General features: G+C 40.2%; 2 protein-coding genes across 4 annotated transcripts; one reads left to right on the top strand and one right to left on the bottom strand.

The window, feature by feature from the left end:
* Positions 1-5,944, top strand: mto1 (mitochondrial tRNA translation optimization 1). Of its 2 annotated transcripts, XM_078280039.1 has the most exons (14): positions 1-533; positions 1,282-1,484; positions 1,585-1,784; positions 1,895-2,012; positions 2,234-2,532; positions 2,734-2,846; positions 2,937-3,127; positions 3,246-3,376; positions 3,971-4,175; positions 4,373-4,544; positions 4,683-4,792; positions 4,950-5,107; positions 5,235-5,424; positions 5,656-5,944. In XM_078280039.1, exons 2-13 carry the CDS (start codon positions 1,295-1,297, stop codon positions 5,403-5,405), a joined length of 2,058 nt encoding a protein of 685 aa, XP_078136165.1. In that variant the 5' UTR covers positions 1-533; positions 1,282-1,294; the 3' UTR covers positions 5,406-5,424; positions 5,656-5,944. The 2 variants fall into 2 exon arrangements, with proteins under 2 accessions (XP_078136165.1, XP_078136164.1); XM_078280038.1 differs by having other exon boundaries at positions 5,235-5,944.
* LOC144536771 (tectonic-3-like) lies at positions 5,608-16,222 on the bottom strand. 2 transcript variants are annotated; one of them, XM_078280041.1, is made up of 15 exons: positions 16,060-16,222; positions 9,804-10,025; positions 9,025-9,139; positions 8,843-8,940; positions 8,587-8,699; positions 8,337-8,445; positions 7,748-7,857; positions 7,619-7,657; positions 7,154-7,228; positions 6,937-7,056; positions 6,756-6,854; positions 6,551-6,654; positions 6,239-6,386; positions 5,967-6,101; positions 5,608-5,844 (listed from the first exon to the last, which is right to left on the bottom strand). In XM_078280041.1, exons 2-15 carry the CDS (start codon positions 9,895-9,897, stop codon positions 5,608-5,610), a joined length of 1,596 nt encoding a protein of 531 aa, XP_078136167.1. In that variant the 5' UTR covers positions 9,898-10,025; positions 16,060-16,222. The 2 variants fall into 2 exon arrangements, with proteins under 2 accessions (XP_078136167.1, XP_078136166.1); XM_078280040.1 differs by lacking the exon at positions 16,060-16,222 and having other exon boundaries at positions 9,804-10,355.
* Between the last annotated feature and the right edge of the window lie 2,707 nt (positions 16,223-18,929).

The following is an 18,929-nucleotide window of genomic DNA, read 5'->3' as shown; positions in this document are numbered from 1 at the left end:
AACCGGCTGAAAGGGGGAGGGGGCGTTGACATGCGCGTGCGCCTTTGACCTACTAGGGAGCGCGCGTACGTTGAATAATGTGTGCAATGGATCGATATTTGATTAATCCTGATTTATCTCAGGAACAAGAATGGATGGTTTCTACTGTACACGTGGCAGTAACCAAACAAAACATCAGCATCGTTTTGTTTACAAAGTATTACCTTGATATTTATTAATTCCACCTTCACCTTTTATTTTTTCATGCGTATGTTGTTGCTTGCTTTATGTTTTCATTTCATTCATGAATTCATCAATGACTTATTATAAGAACAGCCAATGCCTATAGGCAAACAAACTGACTTGACCTATTAAACAACATTGTCAGTGCGTCTATACACCAGTTATTACGACTGTAAGCTACAGACAGCATGGCAGCCTCCATAAAGAGCGTTTGTGTAGCAGGAGGTTATTTTTTCCTTGAATTTTAGTTTCTTCTGACATCATTCTGGAAATTAAACAAAATACCTCCTTCGTCTTCTGCCAAAGAAATTGTAAGTACATTTTATACTCAAGCTGATTTGGGAGTTGCAATGGACCTATAGTTACGTACAAATACAGTAGTGTTATGTAGCTATGTAGGCCTACATATGAAATTATCTGTCACTGCACCTATTTAAAGATAAATGGAAAACTACGGTATTTACATGCAGGACTCTTTAATATCAACACCTTACATACAATATGAGTAGCCTATACAGTTTGGTCTAAAGCTGTTTGGAAGTTACCCTGCTATATAATTTATTTTAAGTGAAAAATCCGTTTTTAATGTCAAATAGTCACTTCTTAAGGCTTGAAAGGTGTTAGTATTTTCCTTCTTAGAGAACCATGGCTCAAATGCATGCTAATTATGGTGGCTTTCAATGGTGACAAGTTTTCAGGAAATGTGACTTTAACAGAAGTGCAAGTAAATGTAGCAGCAGTATATTAAGTAGTTAGATCATCTTAAATATCAAAATAATTGTTACATGTCAGACGTGATGCAACAGAAATGTAACAACTCAAAAGGAATCATTTGAGCATGTATGCTGGTAAATCTTACCATAAATTCCTTTAAAAAAAATGTTATGACACTTGAGTACATTTTGAATGCATGACCTAGTTACCTTTTAAATGGAGTAATAGCATCAAGTAACTTCTTTTTAACTAAAGATTAGAGACAGTTTTGTCCTCACTCTGTACTGCTCCCATTAAAAAAAAGTCATTATGTCCACATTTCTGACCATCTAACCCTCACTCCAGGTATGCATCCCACATGTTGACAAAGAAGCTTCCACCCCTGCAGAGTTTTCTGTCACTGGTTTCCAGACGTGGCAGACACCTTGCCAGACAGCAGTATGATGTCATTGTTGTGGGTGGGGGTCACGCAGGGACAGAGGCGGCGGCGGCGGCAGCCAGAGTGGGAGCAGAGACACTACTGGTCTCACAGAAAATACAAACCATTGGTGAGAGAAAGAGACAGTTTGCCCTTTAAAAAACATCCTCTTAGTGCAATCTAGATAGTATTTCTTTTTTTGTACTCCTTCTCCCATCACATCCCTCCAGGTGCCTTGTCCTGTAACCCGTCTCTGGGAGGAGTAGGGAAGGGCCAGCTGGTGAAGGAGGTAGATGCTCTGGATGGGCTGTGTGGTCGAGCAGGAGACTGGGCTGGGATCCATTTCTCCATTCTGAATCGTAGAAAAGGCCCTGCTGTGTGGGGCCCGAGGGCCCAGCTGGACCGGCAGCGCTACCGCGAATTCATTCAGGTATCTTATACACAGATGTGGTTTCATTTTTGGTTTAGCATAACAGAATTGTTGTCTGTGAATGGATTAAAAAATGTTAGCTGTGCGTCTGCCTGCTGTTTCTCATTCAGTCTGAGCTGCTGTCCACTCCCAGGCTGACGGTGTTGGAGGGCTCAGTAGAGGAGCTGCTGGTATCAGAACCAAACCCAGAGGAGCCTGGACACCACAGAGTCACTGGGATACGTTTGGGTAGGGAGAAAATGCTATTGCTATTTTATCCTATGCTATTACGATTAGGATTCAAATGGAATGTTGAAGCCAATCAGTTCTGGAGGTTGTTGGACATCCGATATCTAACAAATGCACCAACCAGTAAAATGCACTTTCAACATTTTCCAGTATAAGTTACAGAAAAAAAAGTGATCCGTTAATCAGTTTACGATTTTGCACTTGTTTTGACATTGTCTCAGCAAATGGAAGCCACCTGATCTCAGCCAGCTCCGTGGTTCTTACTACTGGTACATTCTTGTCTGGCTCCCTCTTCCTGGGCCAAAGCATGTCCCCAGGGGGTCGGATTGGAGACGCGCCATCAAGTGCTGGGCTGTCCCAGACACTGAGGGAGAGGCTGGGGCTAAGGATAGGCAGACTGAGGACTGGTACCCCTCCCAGGATTGTGAAGGATTCAGTAGACCTTTCCTTGGCTCACATTCACCCCCCTGACAGTCGTCCAACTCCATTCAGCTTCCTTAATACACACACACGCTGCAAGGTAAATTAATTTGGTTGACTAATTGATTAACAGTTTTTTTCAGCACTAGTATACAAGAAAAGGTTAAACAAATTTAGAAGTGTAGAAGATCTAAAAAGTGCTGTCTATTACATGTTTTTGTTTAGTCAACAAAAGGACTTCTACATTATATCCATTATTTTTTCATTTTTACTTTTATTTGGCAACTAAACACTTCTTCAGCCTGAAGAGCAGCTGCCTTGCTACCTGACCTATACTACTCCTGGTGTAGAGAGAGTGGTGAGGGAGAGTCTTCATCTCAACTGTCACATACAGCAAGACACAAAGGGTCCCAGGTACACACACAGACACGTACACAGACGCACGCACACACACAGTGTGTTCTGAAACTGACAAGTATTAACTCTAGTCTTTGGCTGTCACAGATACTGTCCCTCCATTGAGTCGCGAGTGCTTCGTTTCCCAGGCAGACAGCACCAGGTGTGGCTGGAGCCTGAGGGGGTGACCTCTGACCTTTTATACCCTCAGGGTCTCTCCATGACCATGCCCCCTGACGTGCAGCTCCGCCTCATCAGAGAAATCCCTGCCATGCACAGAGCTGAGATCCACACGCCTGGTATTTACTGCATGAATCCCGTTTGATCTGCGTAATAATTAATTAATCTAAAAGCATGTCTACTGTGTTGCCTGAATGTTTTTTTGTTTTTTTATTTCTATATTTTGGGCTTTTCCAGGTTATGGTGTGCAGTATGACTTTGTGTGTCCCACTCAGCTGAGCCCTGCCCTGCAGGTGAAAAGCACTCAGGGTCTTTTTCTGGCCGGTCAGATAAACGGAACAACAGGGTACGAGGAGGCTGCTGCACAGGTAGCTGCTTTTTTCTGTACACTATATTTAGCAATTCAGCGTTTAAATTGTGGGTCATAAAACATGCATCGATGTCAACCAATTTTCAGTCTTCTGCCACTACATCACAGTACACACTCTGGGCTCTAGAGCGTATCACGTAGTTGTATTTTCCAGGAGGAACAGAATGAGGAGCTTGTTGTCTTACTGGTTTTAACTGTAATTGCGGTTTGTTTCACTTGGAAAAAAGATTAATTGATTAGTTATCAACTATTAAATTAATAGCCAACTATTTTGATAAGCGAATAATCGGTTAGAGTTATTTTTTATGAAAAACTTCTTTGATTCCAGCTTCTTAAATGTGAATAGTTTCTAGTTTCTTCACTCCTTTATGACAGTAAACTGAATATCTTTGAGTTGTGGACAAAACAATACATTTGAGGACATCATTTTGGACTTTGGGAAACACTGATCGGCATTTTTCACTATTCTTTTTTCTGGCATTTTAGAGAACAAATAACTAATCGATTAATCGAGAAAAAAAAAACCCGACAGATTAATCGACAATGAAAAGAATTGTTAGTTGCAGCCCTACTCTTGTTTCTGTCTGTGCAGGGCCTGTGGGCGGGGGTGAACGCTGCCCGCTGGGCGCTCTCCATGCCGCCAGTGGCACTGTCTCGGACAGAGAGTTATGTTGGCGTTCTAATTGATGATCTGGTGAGCCGAGGCGTTACAGAGCCGTACCGCATGTTCACCAGCCGGGCTGAGTTTCGAACCTCTCTAAGGCCGGACAACGCTGACCTCCGCCTCACTCTGAAAGGTAGGCATAGTGTCTGGGACATATCCGGATGTGAGACAACCTGCAGTCATTCATTTCAATTCAATTTTATTTATAGTGTCAAATCATAACAGAAGTTATCTCTGGACAGTGAGAACACTTTGCGGAGTCATGACGGGTCCTACGAGTTGTTGTTCTACTTTCTAGTTATTCTCCACTCAAATGTTTTCCTCTGCCAGGGTTTGAGGAGGTGGGATGTGTGTCCACCTTGCGCTACCAGGAGGCTGTGAGAGTAAGGGACAGTCTGCAGGATGCACTGGCAGCCCTTCAGGCTCTCTCTCTGTCCACCCACAACTGGAGAAAAAAGTTCCCCGACATGCGTATGAGCGAGGTGAAGAGCACTCTACTGACGTGAGTGACAAATATGTGGAATCACCAGTGTCATGGACCAAATCTGCCCAGCAGAGCATGTCTGACGTTTCATCACAAGATACAGTCAAAAGTGGTACATTTTTGGTCCTGACTGTTACTTTGTGGCTTCTTTTTCAGTGGTATGGACGTGCTGCAGTACAACGACGTGTCCTTTGAAATGCTGGCATCTGCCTTCCCAGAGTGCCTTTTATCACACATGGAGTTCTCACAAAGACTCAAGATAGAGGGTAAAAACTGGTTTTGGCGTTTTGAAGCAGCAGGGAAGGGGAACCTTGCCTTCATGGCTCAATTATCCTTCTGCACTGCTTCAAAATGCTGCTTTGATATTGTCCCTAACTACCATAGTTCATATTTTCTCAATAAATCATTTCTCCTGTTATTTAGCTGTGTACAGACCTCACTGTAACCTTCAGAAGAAAGAGATTGAGAGAATTCAGAAGGAGGAGAACATGTCTCTTCCACAGGACATAGACTATTTCTCTCTGCCGGTGTCTCTGTCTCAGGAAGTCAGAGAGATTTTGGACAGAGTTCGACCCAGCACTGTGAGTATAGTGTATTTACTGCTTCCTAATAACTTTTTGTTCTGGCTAAATTAAATAAACTTTTGTGCAGTTTAATAAAAAAATAAAATGAATTAATATGCAACTAATACCATGCTTTATTGTCCAGCTGGGTGCTGCTACACGTTTGCAAGGTATCACTCCAGCTGCAGTTGTCCATCTCCTTAACTACGTACGCCACACAGGACAAAAGGAGAGAAGAACGCACAGAAACCAACCAGACCAAAAGAAGGAGAGAGAAGAGGAGCTATGTGCAAGAAATGCAGCTTTACCTCAGTGAAATAATAACTCGTAAAAATGTATGTATTCCGGAAAATGTACAAAAGAATAAATTAGTATTTCTATATATGTTTTACTTTATATTGTTAAAAAAAAAAAAAAAAGAAATTCAAATGACATAGTAAACATTCTTTCATTTAAAAATATTTCCTCAAGATAAGAAGCCCTCAAAGCTCCCTAACTGCTCCACTGTTGCTATCCGACTACCTAGTGATGAATTCTAATCCTGTTAGTAATATTACTGTCAACAGTGTTAAACTCCATGTGACCGCCCCAGTGTCACTGGCAATGTGCCCGTCCAGCTCAGCAGTGCCTCTAGTGAAGAAACCAAATGGAAACTTCCAGTTAGGCTGAGACGAGCCCCTGGGGGGTTCTGGGTAAACTGTAGTGTCAACAAACGTCACCTCCATGGTCAAAGCAATAGGGGACGACTGAGGACACTGAGGGGAAAAAACGGGAGGAGAGTATTTTAACATTTTCATAGAGGTGAAAACTATGCGTGTTGCACAAATAAAAATGATTTTTGATGCTTGCCTCACAGTGAGAGAGTACATGTGCCTACCTTGAAATTTTGACACTGAAAAATGTATTTGGCCCCCAGGATGTAGTTCTGGGGAAGGTCTAAGAGACCCTGGCGGGCCCACAGTACTCTGACAGAGAGAGAGTTGGGGAGGATGCAGCCTAATTCACATGTTTCCTGAGAGAGGGAACAAAATAAATAGGAGGAACACAAGGCTGTAGATTCAAACCACAGGCACACTGTAAAGTTTCAGATAATCCAAAAACATTCAGTTATTCAATTTTTAATACTTTCAATTCCTGATTCAGCTGTACCTGCAGGCTGACAGGACACTCCTGGGTGATGGCTCTTGTCCAGTCCGGTTGGGAGCCCCAGTTCATGGCGATCACATCGGGCGTAGCAAGTCCCTGCAAGATCCCGTAAATCTGGGAACGCAGCTCTGAACAATCACTAGATGGGGAACTAAACAGCATACAGAAAGTGAAATGACACATGGAAGATTCAATAAAACTCACTGCATCATAATAATCTTTAATACTAGGACTCATTTTTAGCAACTCCACCACTACTCTTCCTGTAAGAAACATCAGTTAAAACTAGATGATAGAAGCGAAGCAACTACTTACCTGAATGTGCAGCCCGTGACGGTGTTGTGTGTGAAGAGGACGATTGCTCGTCTGCTGGGGTCCGAGGAACACTCCCCACTCTGTGACAGCCCCAGTGTGGTCAGCTAACTCACTGTCAAGGAACCATGATGCATGATTGACTCAAAGCTAGCTGGATAAATGAAACAATAACTGAAAGAGAAGTTCATGATGTTTGTGAGGATACAGGCTTCACTTCTCCATCAAAGCGACCAATGACAGGAGAGCCCACTCTGAGTCCGACTGCAGGGATCGGTCCTTTGGGAGTGGGGCTGGGTAATGCCAGCTGGAGGAAAGAAATGGTATTAATGGAAGTGTTTGAATCTGTAGTGCATTTAGTGAAGAAATATGTGGCTTTAACAGGCTACCTGGAACTGTACAGAGTGTGTCTGCAACAGCAACTGATTTGGATCCACATCAGCTAAGACCACGCTCACTGTTGCATACGTGAGTTCCCCTCTGCCTGTGTATCCAATGACAAACTCCACCTACAGGAGAACCAGGAAAACTGGGTTTAAAGAATTGGTGTGATTTAGAAAAGGATTGTGGGGGGGAGGTGGGGTCCTTACATTTTCATCAACTTACATTTTTCACCACATTGACACAGGAGTTGTTTTGTTCCCTTGGTGCAGGCCAGTCAGTCCGTGTAGTAACTGGGATCTGAAACAAGAGTTAGTACAGCGCCTCATTTAAATGGCATTAACTAATTAAGATGCATTTTTTAATGCACCTACTGTTGCTTTACAGGCTAATAACTTACTTTAAAACAAATCCACTCTCAAGAGGCCAAACTTGTAAGTTGAAGAAACCTAACAAGTTAATTATTTGTGCTACAGAATCAGTTTTTGTTTGTAGATACAGTGCAAGGTATATTGTTTAATTCTAAGACTTGTGCTTTGCGACATGCAGGAGAAAACCCAAAATGCTAGCGTTGGCAGCTTATTTCGTAGGCTTATCGTATCAACTTGTGCAGAGGCATGTGAAGTGCAAAATGAAAGTGTTCCTGCTAATATGTATGGCTTTGAGCTTTATGTACAATCAGTGACTTACCAGTAGGTCTGAGACCTGTGCCGTCCCGACTATTGGAATCTGTAATAAAAAAATATTGATGTTAGCCTATCTGAGATTCTCACCAGTAATTGTCTGCATAAAGCATTTAGTGCTGACAGACTCACTAACCTTGATCAGGCTCAGGTTAGAGTAAGAGCGGGCGTTTAAATTTGGGTCTGTGGTGCATGACTGAGGAGTCAACATGCGGGTACAAGACAGAGACACAGACCTCAAGAACTCTGCAAGCAGGATAAAACAGAAGGGAAAAAGAGTTATAGTGGTTAATACAGTTGTGATATACAGACACAATATACTTCACATACAGTATAGCAATGCAATGACTGTTTGAGCATATTGTGTATTTGTATAAAAAGACCGCACAAATATACAAAAGAAAATTACTTCAAATTTCTGTTTGACTTTGCTCATCATTCAGGAAGCAATTTCTATTAACTGCAATGAGAGTACTTCAGGGGCTGTAGGAAATAATTAAGGGAGACAAAGGGGCCTTCTGGCTAAATGGGATTTTATGTAATTTTGCTGTTACTAGTGCACTGAGAGATTGACATGAGAAAAGACTGCTCATTCTGACGAGAGAAAGTCCCAGACACAAAACTTAACCTAGATGGCAGGTCTGGATTTAAAAACGTTTGGGGGAACTCTACTACACTACGACACGCAACAGTTTGACACACTTTTTTATTTGGTGTGAACTTACTTGCAGGGTTGCGGTTGATACACAATGCAGTAGCAGCCCCTGGAGATGGCTGATAAAGGAGACTCCGCACAGACGAGCTGGAGAAATATGTCTGGATGACATCATCAACCTACAAAAATTAAAGAATCTTTCATGCATTTCATCTATTAAAGATAGACTCCCTGATTTAGTTGTAGTATTATCTAAAAGTGTATTACTTTTAATACTTTAGATTCATCATTGTAAGCAGAAAAACATCTTATCTGTTTACCCTATAGAAATCTCTGCTGTGGCTGCTGCCTGTAGGTGCTGGTGGTGAGAAGTGGTACGAGTCCCCTAAAGTTGGATACTGATGTAGAGCTGGGAGGGACTGTGGTGCATTATCTGTTGGGAGATGCTGCGTTAGTGGGGGATACTTAAATGTTGCACATTGATACGCTCTTGCGAAAATTAGCTGTAACATATTCAGTGATTCCCCTGGTGGGGTATTTATTTTAAATGAATATATTCTCATTACATCTACGTACCTTTAGGCCGTACACAAAACAATGAGTCAGTCACAGTGACAAGAGATAAATCCACATTAGCCCTAAACATCAGCCATTTCTCAATGCAAACTCCGGATCTGTAAAATAAAAATAAACTCTTTAAAATGCTAAAAATGTGCACTTTATGTGCTATGACTTCAAAGTGTGTGCAGAAGACTTACATGGCTTTCTGTGAACATCCGGTGAAGACGGTACTCAAGTTTGCAATACCACAATTAACAGCATCACAACAGCAGCCAATGTCACAGAAATCAGGGGTTAAATCACAGAGACAACCTTGATAACAACAACAGAAAAGACTTGTGTTAGTCAGGACAACTTCCGTTTTGTGTTTACTGGTTTAACAAGAGTACATAAGAAGACAGTCAGTGTCTCCTTTATGTACTCTTGACAGTCTGTCAAGGTTTTTAAATCTTTAGCTATGTTATTGAGTTTATTGTACACAATAGTTGTACAAAGTGAATTCAACAATGTTTGTGGCCATTGATCTTATTGGAAATAACTTAGATCTAACTGTAAAAAGCCAAGATGTTTAGTACACCAACTGTACACTTTAATCAATAATTACTAAGTTCTAAATCAAAGTCTCCAATTAGGGTCTGATATATCGTTAATAAGCGGTAATAGTTCTTGAAGTTCAGCAGCTATTACAGTGCACAAAAGAGAAAGGGCAAACTAGTTTAAACCTGGTATTGTTTTATAGACTTGCTAAAAAGCACCGTTGGTTGCATTACCAGGGGGCACCTAAAAACAGATGCTAGGGTTAAGAAGCTAAAGATGTACAAAAAATGAATTGGGTCTGGCTTGCACAAGCAGTGGGAGACAGCTTAATTGTTCATGTACTAGCACCTCTGGTTATCAAACCATCAAAACGAGGATAAGAGGCTTACTTGGCCTAACAAACAAAAAGACAAGATCCCAAGAGGCAGGTGTAAGTTACCCTCTGAAGTCACAAGAGGTTGGACGGTGGTTGCAGGAGGCGCTTCGGTGACCACAGTGGGAGCTTGAGACAAAGTCAGCGCCGTGGTTGACATGGAGTCCAGAGTGGCCGCCTCAGTGGTGCCGACGCTGGGGGAGTCCACGGCCGCTGTACCGCCCGGAGCAGGGGTTGCTGAGCTGAACGGCGCTCCATTTATAGGGCTGGGAGTCACGGATTCTGTGGCTGCGTGGGCCAAACGTCCACACAAGACGATAAATATCTGAACTGAAAACCACTGGCGGGAATTCATTTCGTCAAAGAGACATGTTGCGGTCAACAGTGTGATGTCTAGCTAGCAGTTAAAACAATGGTAACTTTACAGTTGGCTGAATGTATTTCTCCTACGTCACTCGTTACAACTTTACACCTACGAATTCTTACAATAAAATAAACCAACGTTAAAATTAAATTCAGAAAACGTTTTCCATGGATTCATTAAGCTGAACCCTTTTATATACTGTCTATGAGCTGAATATGCTAGACAAAATACACCGAGAACAAGCTTCTTCTTGTTACTAAGGAAGTTGTCAAGGCGACTTCCGTTTCTAAGTTAATACTACCGTAAAACCTGTAAAAGAGAAGAAATAGTTTTTCTAACTTCTTAAATGAATCTGATCATTCAGCAATGGTCTTCCCATAAGTCTGTGGTTGTGCTTACATGTCATTGCATTTAATAGCTGACTTTGTACAATATTCCAAAATATAGGCTTTAGAATGTACATTTGAGTTTATCTGAAGTAATGGTTGAGTTGAGCTTGTCTCCAGGGCCCAGTTTTTCAAAAATAATCCAGTGAGATTTCAGATCACGGATTGGATCAAATCTTGGAAATGGGTTTTTCAAAAGCAAAAGAGGGATTCCAAACTAAAATCAGATCACGTAATCCGATCTTACATTTGATCTGGATCAAACCTGCCCTTTGGGTTTTTCAAAACTTTGATTACAGTGTTTCTGTTTCTTCAAATTAAAAACAATGGCTATTTGTGGTATTTTGACTACCTGTTGTTCTTTGCTAAACCAGTAGGCTTAGTAGTTGGTTCCATTTAAGGCTCTGGTAAACAGGATTTGGTAATCATGACATTTGGTATTTGGATCACAGTGATCCAATCCAATGTTCCTTTAAAAAACTGGCAGAAAAGTAAGAAGGATCAGGTGATCCTGGATAGCAAAACATTGGATTTCCAATTGCATTGCCAAAACTCCTAAGATATTTTGTGCTTCTCAACCATAGACTGTTAACAATCTGTGTTCTCAACCCATATTCAAGGTCTGACATGTCAGGACATACAAATCAAGTTCCATGCAAGTGGATAAGCTAGAGCTACAATGAGCCATTAACCCATAAACATTTCCCTCAGCACCAAATGCCTGAGTTACAGAGTTTAGCATGCAAATACAGCAATTTCTCCATAAGAAAGCATTTATTAACTGAAGAGGTCATGCAGTAATTTTGCTGTATATGCTTTTTTAATGTCTCCTGTGTCTGGACTCTATAGAGGTATACGGTATCCGCGTCACAGAGGAAGCAGGCACAAATGATGGTAAAAATGGTAATGGAAAAGCAGTGACCTTATTGGGCTCTGCCTACATATTCCTGTAGGCATTTCATTGACCCAAATTTATGTCCTAAACTTCTGAAGAAAATTTGTTACACCAAGAGTTATCAAGTTTCATAGTACAATGCCAACAACAAATGTCTCATCAGATTACCTGCATTCTTTGTCCTGCCTTCAGGTTACCTACGTCGGGCATGCAATGCCAAAGACAACCTGGTGAGCTACTAGGACTTTGATTGTATGAATCTGGCCCAGGGGGGTGTAAGTAGATTAAATTACATTCCTGAGAGTCATTAGACTGGGATAACCAGGCCGATTTGCCGGCGATTTGATTTCGCCCTGCAGCTCAGGCTGGAAACCTGTACATTTATCTATCCTGCTTGCAAAGGGTGTAAAACACTATGCATTTTACTTCAGGAAACTCATTCTTCCGACACAGATGTGAAATTTTGGACTAACCAGTGGGGTGATCGAATATTGTTTATTCACGGAACCAATAAATCTGCTGGTGTAGCAATCTGTTTTAACAGGTTCCCAGGAGACATCATTACATACAGAGCAGATGGGGAAGTTCACTGGCCAACGGTCGTTTTAAAAGTTGAAAGCCATTTTCTCATATTAACCAATGTGTATGGCTATATAACTGTTGCTCAAAACAAACAAATGCTTGATAAGATTACTAATACTGTATCAGAGCTTAAAGCTCTCCACCCCACAGACTTCATTTTAATGGGAGGTGATTGGAATATAACCCCTGATGAATAGAATGATAGATGGCCTTCTAAATTTTACAGTAATCATTACAACCCCATAATGAGAGAATTTATGAATAGTAACTGCCTGGTTGATATATGGAGAGTTTTAAACCCAGAGGAAAAACAATACACATGGTACAAACCTAATGGTACATGTAAATCTAGAATTGACTACTGGCTTGCTGCTAGTTCATTTGGGGAGTTTACCTTTCAAGCTTCAATTTCTAAAGCCCCTTTAACTGATCACTGTATAACAGAAATAACACTATATTCAACCTGTAGGAAAAACAACAACAACAAAGGGTATTGGAAATGTAATACTAATTTGCTAAAAAATAAGGAATACTATGCAAAAATAAAAGAAATAAGTGAAATTGAAACTAGCGAATCCATAAATAACTATTGTAATACAGTTGTGTTCAGAATAATAGCAGTGTGTTTTAAAAAAGTGAATAATGCTCAAAATCCTTAGAATAGCTTTTAATTCCATAATATCAATGCATTGGGAACACTGCACATTCACTTCCAAATCAAAACATGACCAAAATGTATCAAAGTTTGTGTTATACCTTTACAGAAAGTGAAGAAAAAGTAATATTAGGCTGTTGCATTTTTCTTTACAAACTCAAACATTTACTGTATAAACTGAAACATGTCTCAAGGGTTTGCTTTACTTTGAATCACTGCACTAATATTTAGTTGCATAACCATTATTTCTGAGAACTGCTTCACATCTGTGTTGCAGTTCAGCATAAGGTAACATGACCTCTTCAAGTATTTTGATGTATTGAAACTGATTCATGATCCCTGGTATGCGATAAATAGACCCAACACCACAGTATGAGAAACATCCCCATAACATGATTTTTGCACCACCATGCTTTACTGTCTTCACAGTTGAATTCAATGCAAACTGTCTGCGGCCCCTAGACCCAAAAAGAACAATTTTGCTCTCATCAGTCCCCAGAATGTTGCCCCATTTCTTCTTTGGCCAGTCAATGTGTCCTTTGGCAAATTTCAACCTATTCAGTACATGTCTTTTTTTCCAGCAATGGGACTTTGCGGGGGCTTCTAGCTGATAGCTTTGCTTCACATAGCCTTCTTCTGATCGTAACAGTACTCACAGGTAACTTTAAGTCTTCTTTGATTTTCCTGGAGCTGATCATTGGTTGAGCCTTTGCCATTTTGGCTATTCATCGATCCATTCGAATGGTAGTTGACCATTGTGGTGATATTGCCAACTGAAGTAAACACATTTTTCTAAACTGAAACGAGTCTGTCTTATGTTGTCGACAGCTCCTCCATCTTGAGTTTTGATTTGAACCTTTTTCTTGTCAAGAAACTACACAGGCAATTGAATGATAGTGACATCTAGTGGACAAATGAATGAACCGCTTGTCAAATTAAAACATAGGCTATCATAAAAAAGTTACATTGTTTGCATGATAAAATGCAAAGTTACATTGTTTGCATGATAAAATGTAATCAGGTAATCTTCAACAATGTAACTGTAATCTGATTACACATTTTTTTTATTGTAATCTGGGTTGATTATAGTTACTTGATTTTTGTAATCTGATTACATAATCCAGATTACATGTAATCCGTTACTACCCAACCCTGCCAATCACAAACTGGCTAATCCACCTGGCGCGCTATAGAGAGGCGAAGTCCCTCCCCTTCCGGCAGACCGCCATGGGACCTTAACCAAAGAATATAGGTACTTCTACACTCTTTGCCTTAACTTGGAAAAAATATGAACGGTAGTGAATGGGTAGTGATTAATAGATAATTTCTCAAGTCAAGAAAGTATCAGTTTATTGGTAAACTGTTGTAGTAAAGTATAAGACTGTGAAAATCCGTAATTAGAAAGACTACACACTCCAAAGTCGCATGGATGACATCTCGCTGTAACGTTATTCAAATCTTGCTTGTTCTTTTGCTTATCTGCTGAAAACACTTCCCTGGATAAAACACATCAGGTAAGATAACATTACATGTGTTGTGGAACAGAGCTAAGCTAGCTAGCTAGCGAGCAAGTTAAGCATCAAGCTAGGTGACGTAAATTGTGTCAGACGAGAGATGTAGTTCACTGAGCGGTTTCACACAAAACTAAGTGGTCATATGACTTTTAAATTGACGAACATCATATTTGTAATCCATGGCTCAATTCAAACTGGACCAAAAAATAATTATTATCTCCCCATTGACTCCCGTTCATATTTTTTCGAAAGATAGGTCCCATGGACCGGAAGTAGAAGGGCGTGACTTCGGCTGGCAGGTTTAACACGATGACGATAGAGAAGCGACCAAGCAGCTTCTTGTTTACATTCACCCAAAGCCTGTCCTTATTAGAAATTCTTTGATTCAACATAGCGGCCACAGAAGCGCAGCAACCCGTTGATGCCGCTGCCTGTCGCTGCTATCAGTGTTGCCAACTCTTTTCCAATGAAAGTAGCTAGCACTAGCTCCAAAAGTCGCTAAAAGTAGCTAGATGATGTCATACGCTCATTTGCATATGTGTGACGTCAGTACGCACTCATTTGCATAAAGCTTAGTGTTGGTTGTGTCGGCAAGGCAGATAGAAAGAAATAGAAATCTTTTGCCAAATAATCACAAATTCAATACAGCAATTAATTTGACCTTATAATTATTACTTAGGTAGCCTATCTTTGAAGTAAATAAAAGAAATTCTACAAAGGGAGGGAAAAAGATCGATAAAGAATTCTCAAAGGCCAGCTCAGCGGCGTCTTTCGCCTCCCACTGTCTCTCGTACCTACACCGGCCCCTGCACCCCTGTCCCTTCTTCCCTTTCTACCTGCCTAAGCACTGGGCGAAGTGCTGCTGCACATGAAGAGAGAGGGGAGGAGGGGCTGCTCCTCCTCAGTGAGTCACAGAACAGAAGAGAGAGGAGACTGTTTTGGCCCTATAAGTTGGCAACACTGGCTACCATGTCACCTGAATCGTTGGTCTGATTGGTTGAAGGACTATCCAATTGCGTACAGAGTCATTTGAACTATGCCCGTTGATCACGCCTCTTGTGCAGAGAAAATACAGAGACTCCCCAGACTAATATTCAATCTTAAAAGATTGAAGATTGAGCTTGGTCTGGTGATAGCCAGACTAGAGAGTCATTTCACCTTCAATTAAACAGATTATTACTATTTGTACAACGCTTCTAATAAGATAGTAGGCAACTTCTGGGCTCTATGACGCTATGAATAAATAAGTTGATTTCTTGACCTCACTGTTTTTCCTCATGGGATAATTACAATGCCTCAGTGGCCATGAGGAGATTAGGAGCACAATGCAAGGCTGCATCAGAGGCAACAAGTAAATGCCAATCAGAGGTAAACAAAATGTTCCTTGAGATTTACCGGTTCAGATTCACCAGACAAAAAAAGAATTTCGTTTGTATTCTTTGATTTTGTTCCCTCTCATTTCAAAGTTTAAGGTCTTTATTTATCATAACAATTACAGGGAAGCAGTCATCGGCAATGAAAATCTTAGGTCTCACGCTCCCCCCAACAATGTTAATAAAATAGGTATGAGAAAGAAAAGGAAGATGACTTCAGATCACTTCATGATGTGAGCCATTTAAAATGTTACTTAATTGCTTTTGGATAACTGGGCCTGTACTTATCAAACTGCTAAACATGCCATTTTGGACCTAAGTGAAAGACAATAGTAAATATCCAGTACTGTTATTTTATACTCACAAACTCAAAACTAAAAGCTATGATGAATACATAAATGCTCTTAAATTTAAGAAAGCTCAACCGGTCTCTTTAATTTTTAACATCCCCTCTAAACATATTTCAGATACTCATTCACCTCCCCTCCAAAAGACAAATCCTAGTAAAAATATTTTACTAGTAGCCACCCTGTTGAAAACTGACCATGCTGACCTTCTATTTTGCTTTACAGGAGTCCCACACCATGTCTCCAGTAGCTGCCAAGGTCTCTGACTTTTTTGTATACAGTAACAGACTGTCTGAGGTTAAGTTAACCTCTCAATTTAAAAAAAATACTTATTCCTGCATTGAAACATTAACCACTGTAGAAGATTCACAAAAGGTGGTTCCCTTTATTCAGTCCAGTGCCAAGTCTGCTTTTACTTGCTAAACCTGCCTTTTGTACTGTACTCTGTACTGTGTACTGTACACTGTACTCTGTACTGTGTCTGTGTTTGTTTTGTAAATTGAAAACTTGTGAAGGCAAAAGCATGAAATCAGTGAGGAAACCCTTTTCTTTATTGTAATCTCTCTTATTGTCCTTGCAAAGCTCTCTTAAAATCCTGTCTGCATGTTTAATTCTAGGTCTTCCTCTGTCCGTCAGGCCGAGTCTTGTTGTTCACTTACAGCTCTGTTTGAGTGTTTTAGAAAACCTCCACACTGTGAAGCCTCCAATCTAAATTTCAATCTGATCTAAAAGAATTGTTAGATCATGAGATCCAAAATAATTTAGTTTTATACACTCCCCGACAAAGAATGTATTTTTTTAATTTCCGTGTTAACTTTTTTCATCTTTACAGAAAAACAAACAGAAGTAAACTCTAGTTTAGAATTTTAAAGGTCCCATATTGTGAAAAGTAAGAAACTATGTCTTTTCTGATTATAAAGGAGGTCTAGGTGCTATATAAGTACTGTGAAAGTATCAGAAAATGTGCCTTTAAAAGAGCCGTCAGGACTTCCGTACAGTTGTGATGTAACAGCTATATTAGATATAGGTTAGTCTCGTGTTGTATATTTAGTTGCAGCACTGCGTTGCCGATGTGTGGAGAAGGAACTTCATTGACACTGTTCTTGATTATAAAAAGGTTTATTATATCAGAGATTCCAGCATCAATTTACAGACTCCATGGACATCTGGAGAGACAACCGACCCAATCTTCAAAATGTATCGCTCTGCCTTTTCTTTGTGTGAATCCAGTATATATCCTTTACATTGTATTAACATAAGGCGTGATATGTGTAAGTATATGATTGGAGTAGGGAACTGACCATTCAATGCCTTTTATCTGGCATAATTCCAAAAAAGGACTCTTCTGTCTGGGGGGCCCTCTGCTCATGTTAACAGTTTCCAGATGTTTTCAATAAAAGTGGGGTGAAGTTCATGCATCTCCTTATACCAACTCTTAAGTCAAAGTGTAAAGATACTACACTCGCTTTGCCAGACCTTTCTCCACCGCGGCGCTGCAGAGGAGGGTCTGGCTAGTCCACATAGCATTCCAGAATGGGAGAAAAACGTGCTCTGGTTTATTGGCATTTCTTCAAACCAAACACAATTGTCTTGGGCAGTATAGACCTTGCAGAGATCTGAGAAAAGGTTAACCATTGTCCTCATATAGCGACCAGAGTTTAAAATGCCAACACAAAGGAAGCCCAAGGCAACGGATATTCGGCCTAAATGAGGCAACGGAGCAATCCCGGAAGTAGAACGTCAAGGACATAGACTATAGCCTAGGTAGAAAGTGCTGCTACAGCATCCTTACAGTCATTCCCCGGCTGCAGTGACGGTACAGAGATGCCAAGAGCGCATGCAGATGACCATGCAGATCTTAAAAACACAGGCACTAAAACGCAGTGTTTCAGACAGAGGGTGAATACAGGTACATTCAGTCAGACAGTATGAGAAAAATAATGTTTTTTTTAAACATTAAAACATGTAAACATGTTCTAGTTGAAAGCCAAAATACAAGTATGAACCTAAAAATAAGCATGATATGGGACCTTTAAATCTCATTTTACTTAGCTCAAAATTTAAGCTTCAGATTGCTTTAAACATTACTTTTATTCTAATGTGTCTGTACTTTAAAAGACAGATTTCAAAATGTTTGACTGCTTCGCACTGAGCTTATTTTCTGTGAAAATATTATTTTTTACCTTCAGCAGGATATGGAGTGTGGAAATCCTAGAATGTGTATAAACAAACTGCTTCTCGCTGAACTGAGCACTCTGGGCACAAACAAATTCATGTCTAGCTAACTGTCCAGCTACATGTCTACAAATGTCTACAATGTTTCTACTTTGCAAGCTTATTAAAGCTAAAATAAGAAGAGCAGACCTTTGTCAAGCTATCTTTTACTGCAACTGTTTGTTTTTTTCACTGTAAAAGTTTGGGTCCAAAGGAGGTGGGTTTCATTTGAGACAGGGTCAACATTTTCTGTCTGTTTTCACTTTCTATTTGTAAGAAATATGTTTTTTGATCATGCACAACAAAACAAAACATGCAAGAATTAAATCCCCCTTCCAACACCATGGATAGTGCCACTTGGCCAGCCATGCCAAAATATGCACTTCAATATTCAATGGAAAATAAGCTCAAAATCAAATAGCACAACGTGGTGTCAACATAAAACACAGCGCTTTTAAATTCACTTTGCGACGAAAACAAAATAGTTTAACCAAGGAAACGCTTATTCGTTCCTCTGGAGTGTTTTAACCACGATCTTTTTCCTAACCCTAATCTGGAAATTTAAATACATAGCTAGCTTCGACCAATTGTGGTAATAAACACATATTCATGCTAGATGTTGATAGTGAATTAATCCATGATGACAGACCTCATTAATGAGCTAGCAATAGCTTCCCAGATAGTATGGTGACATTGATTCAATGTTGAAATTCCATCAGAATCATCATTTTTGTTTAGGTTGAATATTCAAGGCTAAATAATATTGAATCAATGTTGATAATTCTTTGTGTTTTTTTCAATGTTTGAAAAGACAAACTTTGAATCAATCTTTGCTCAGCTCAAGCACCAACAGAGTTTTGGC

Source organism: Sander vitreus, chromosome 21, assembly GCF_031162955.1.
Source record: "Sander vitreus isolate 19-12246 chromosome 21, sanVit1, whole genome shotgun sequence".
NCBI lineage: Eukaryota > Metazoa > Chordata > Actinopteri > Perciformes > Percidae > Sander > Sander vitreus.
This window is presented reverse-complemented; position numbering and strand designations above follow the sequence as displayed.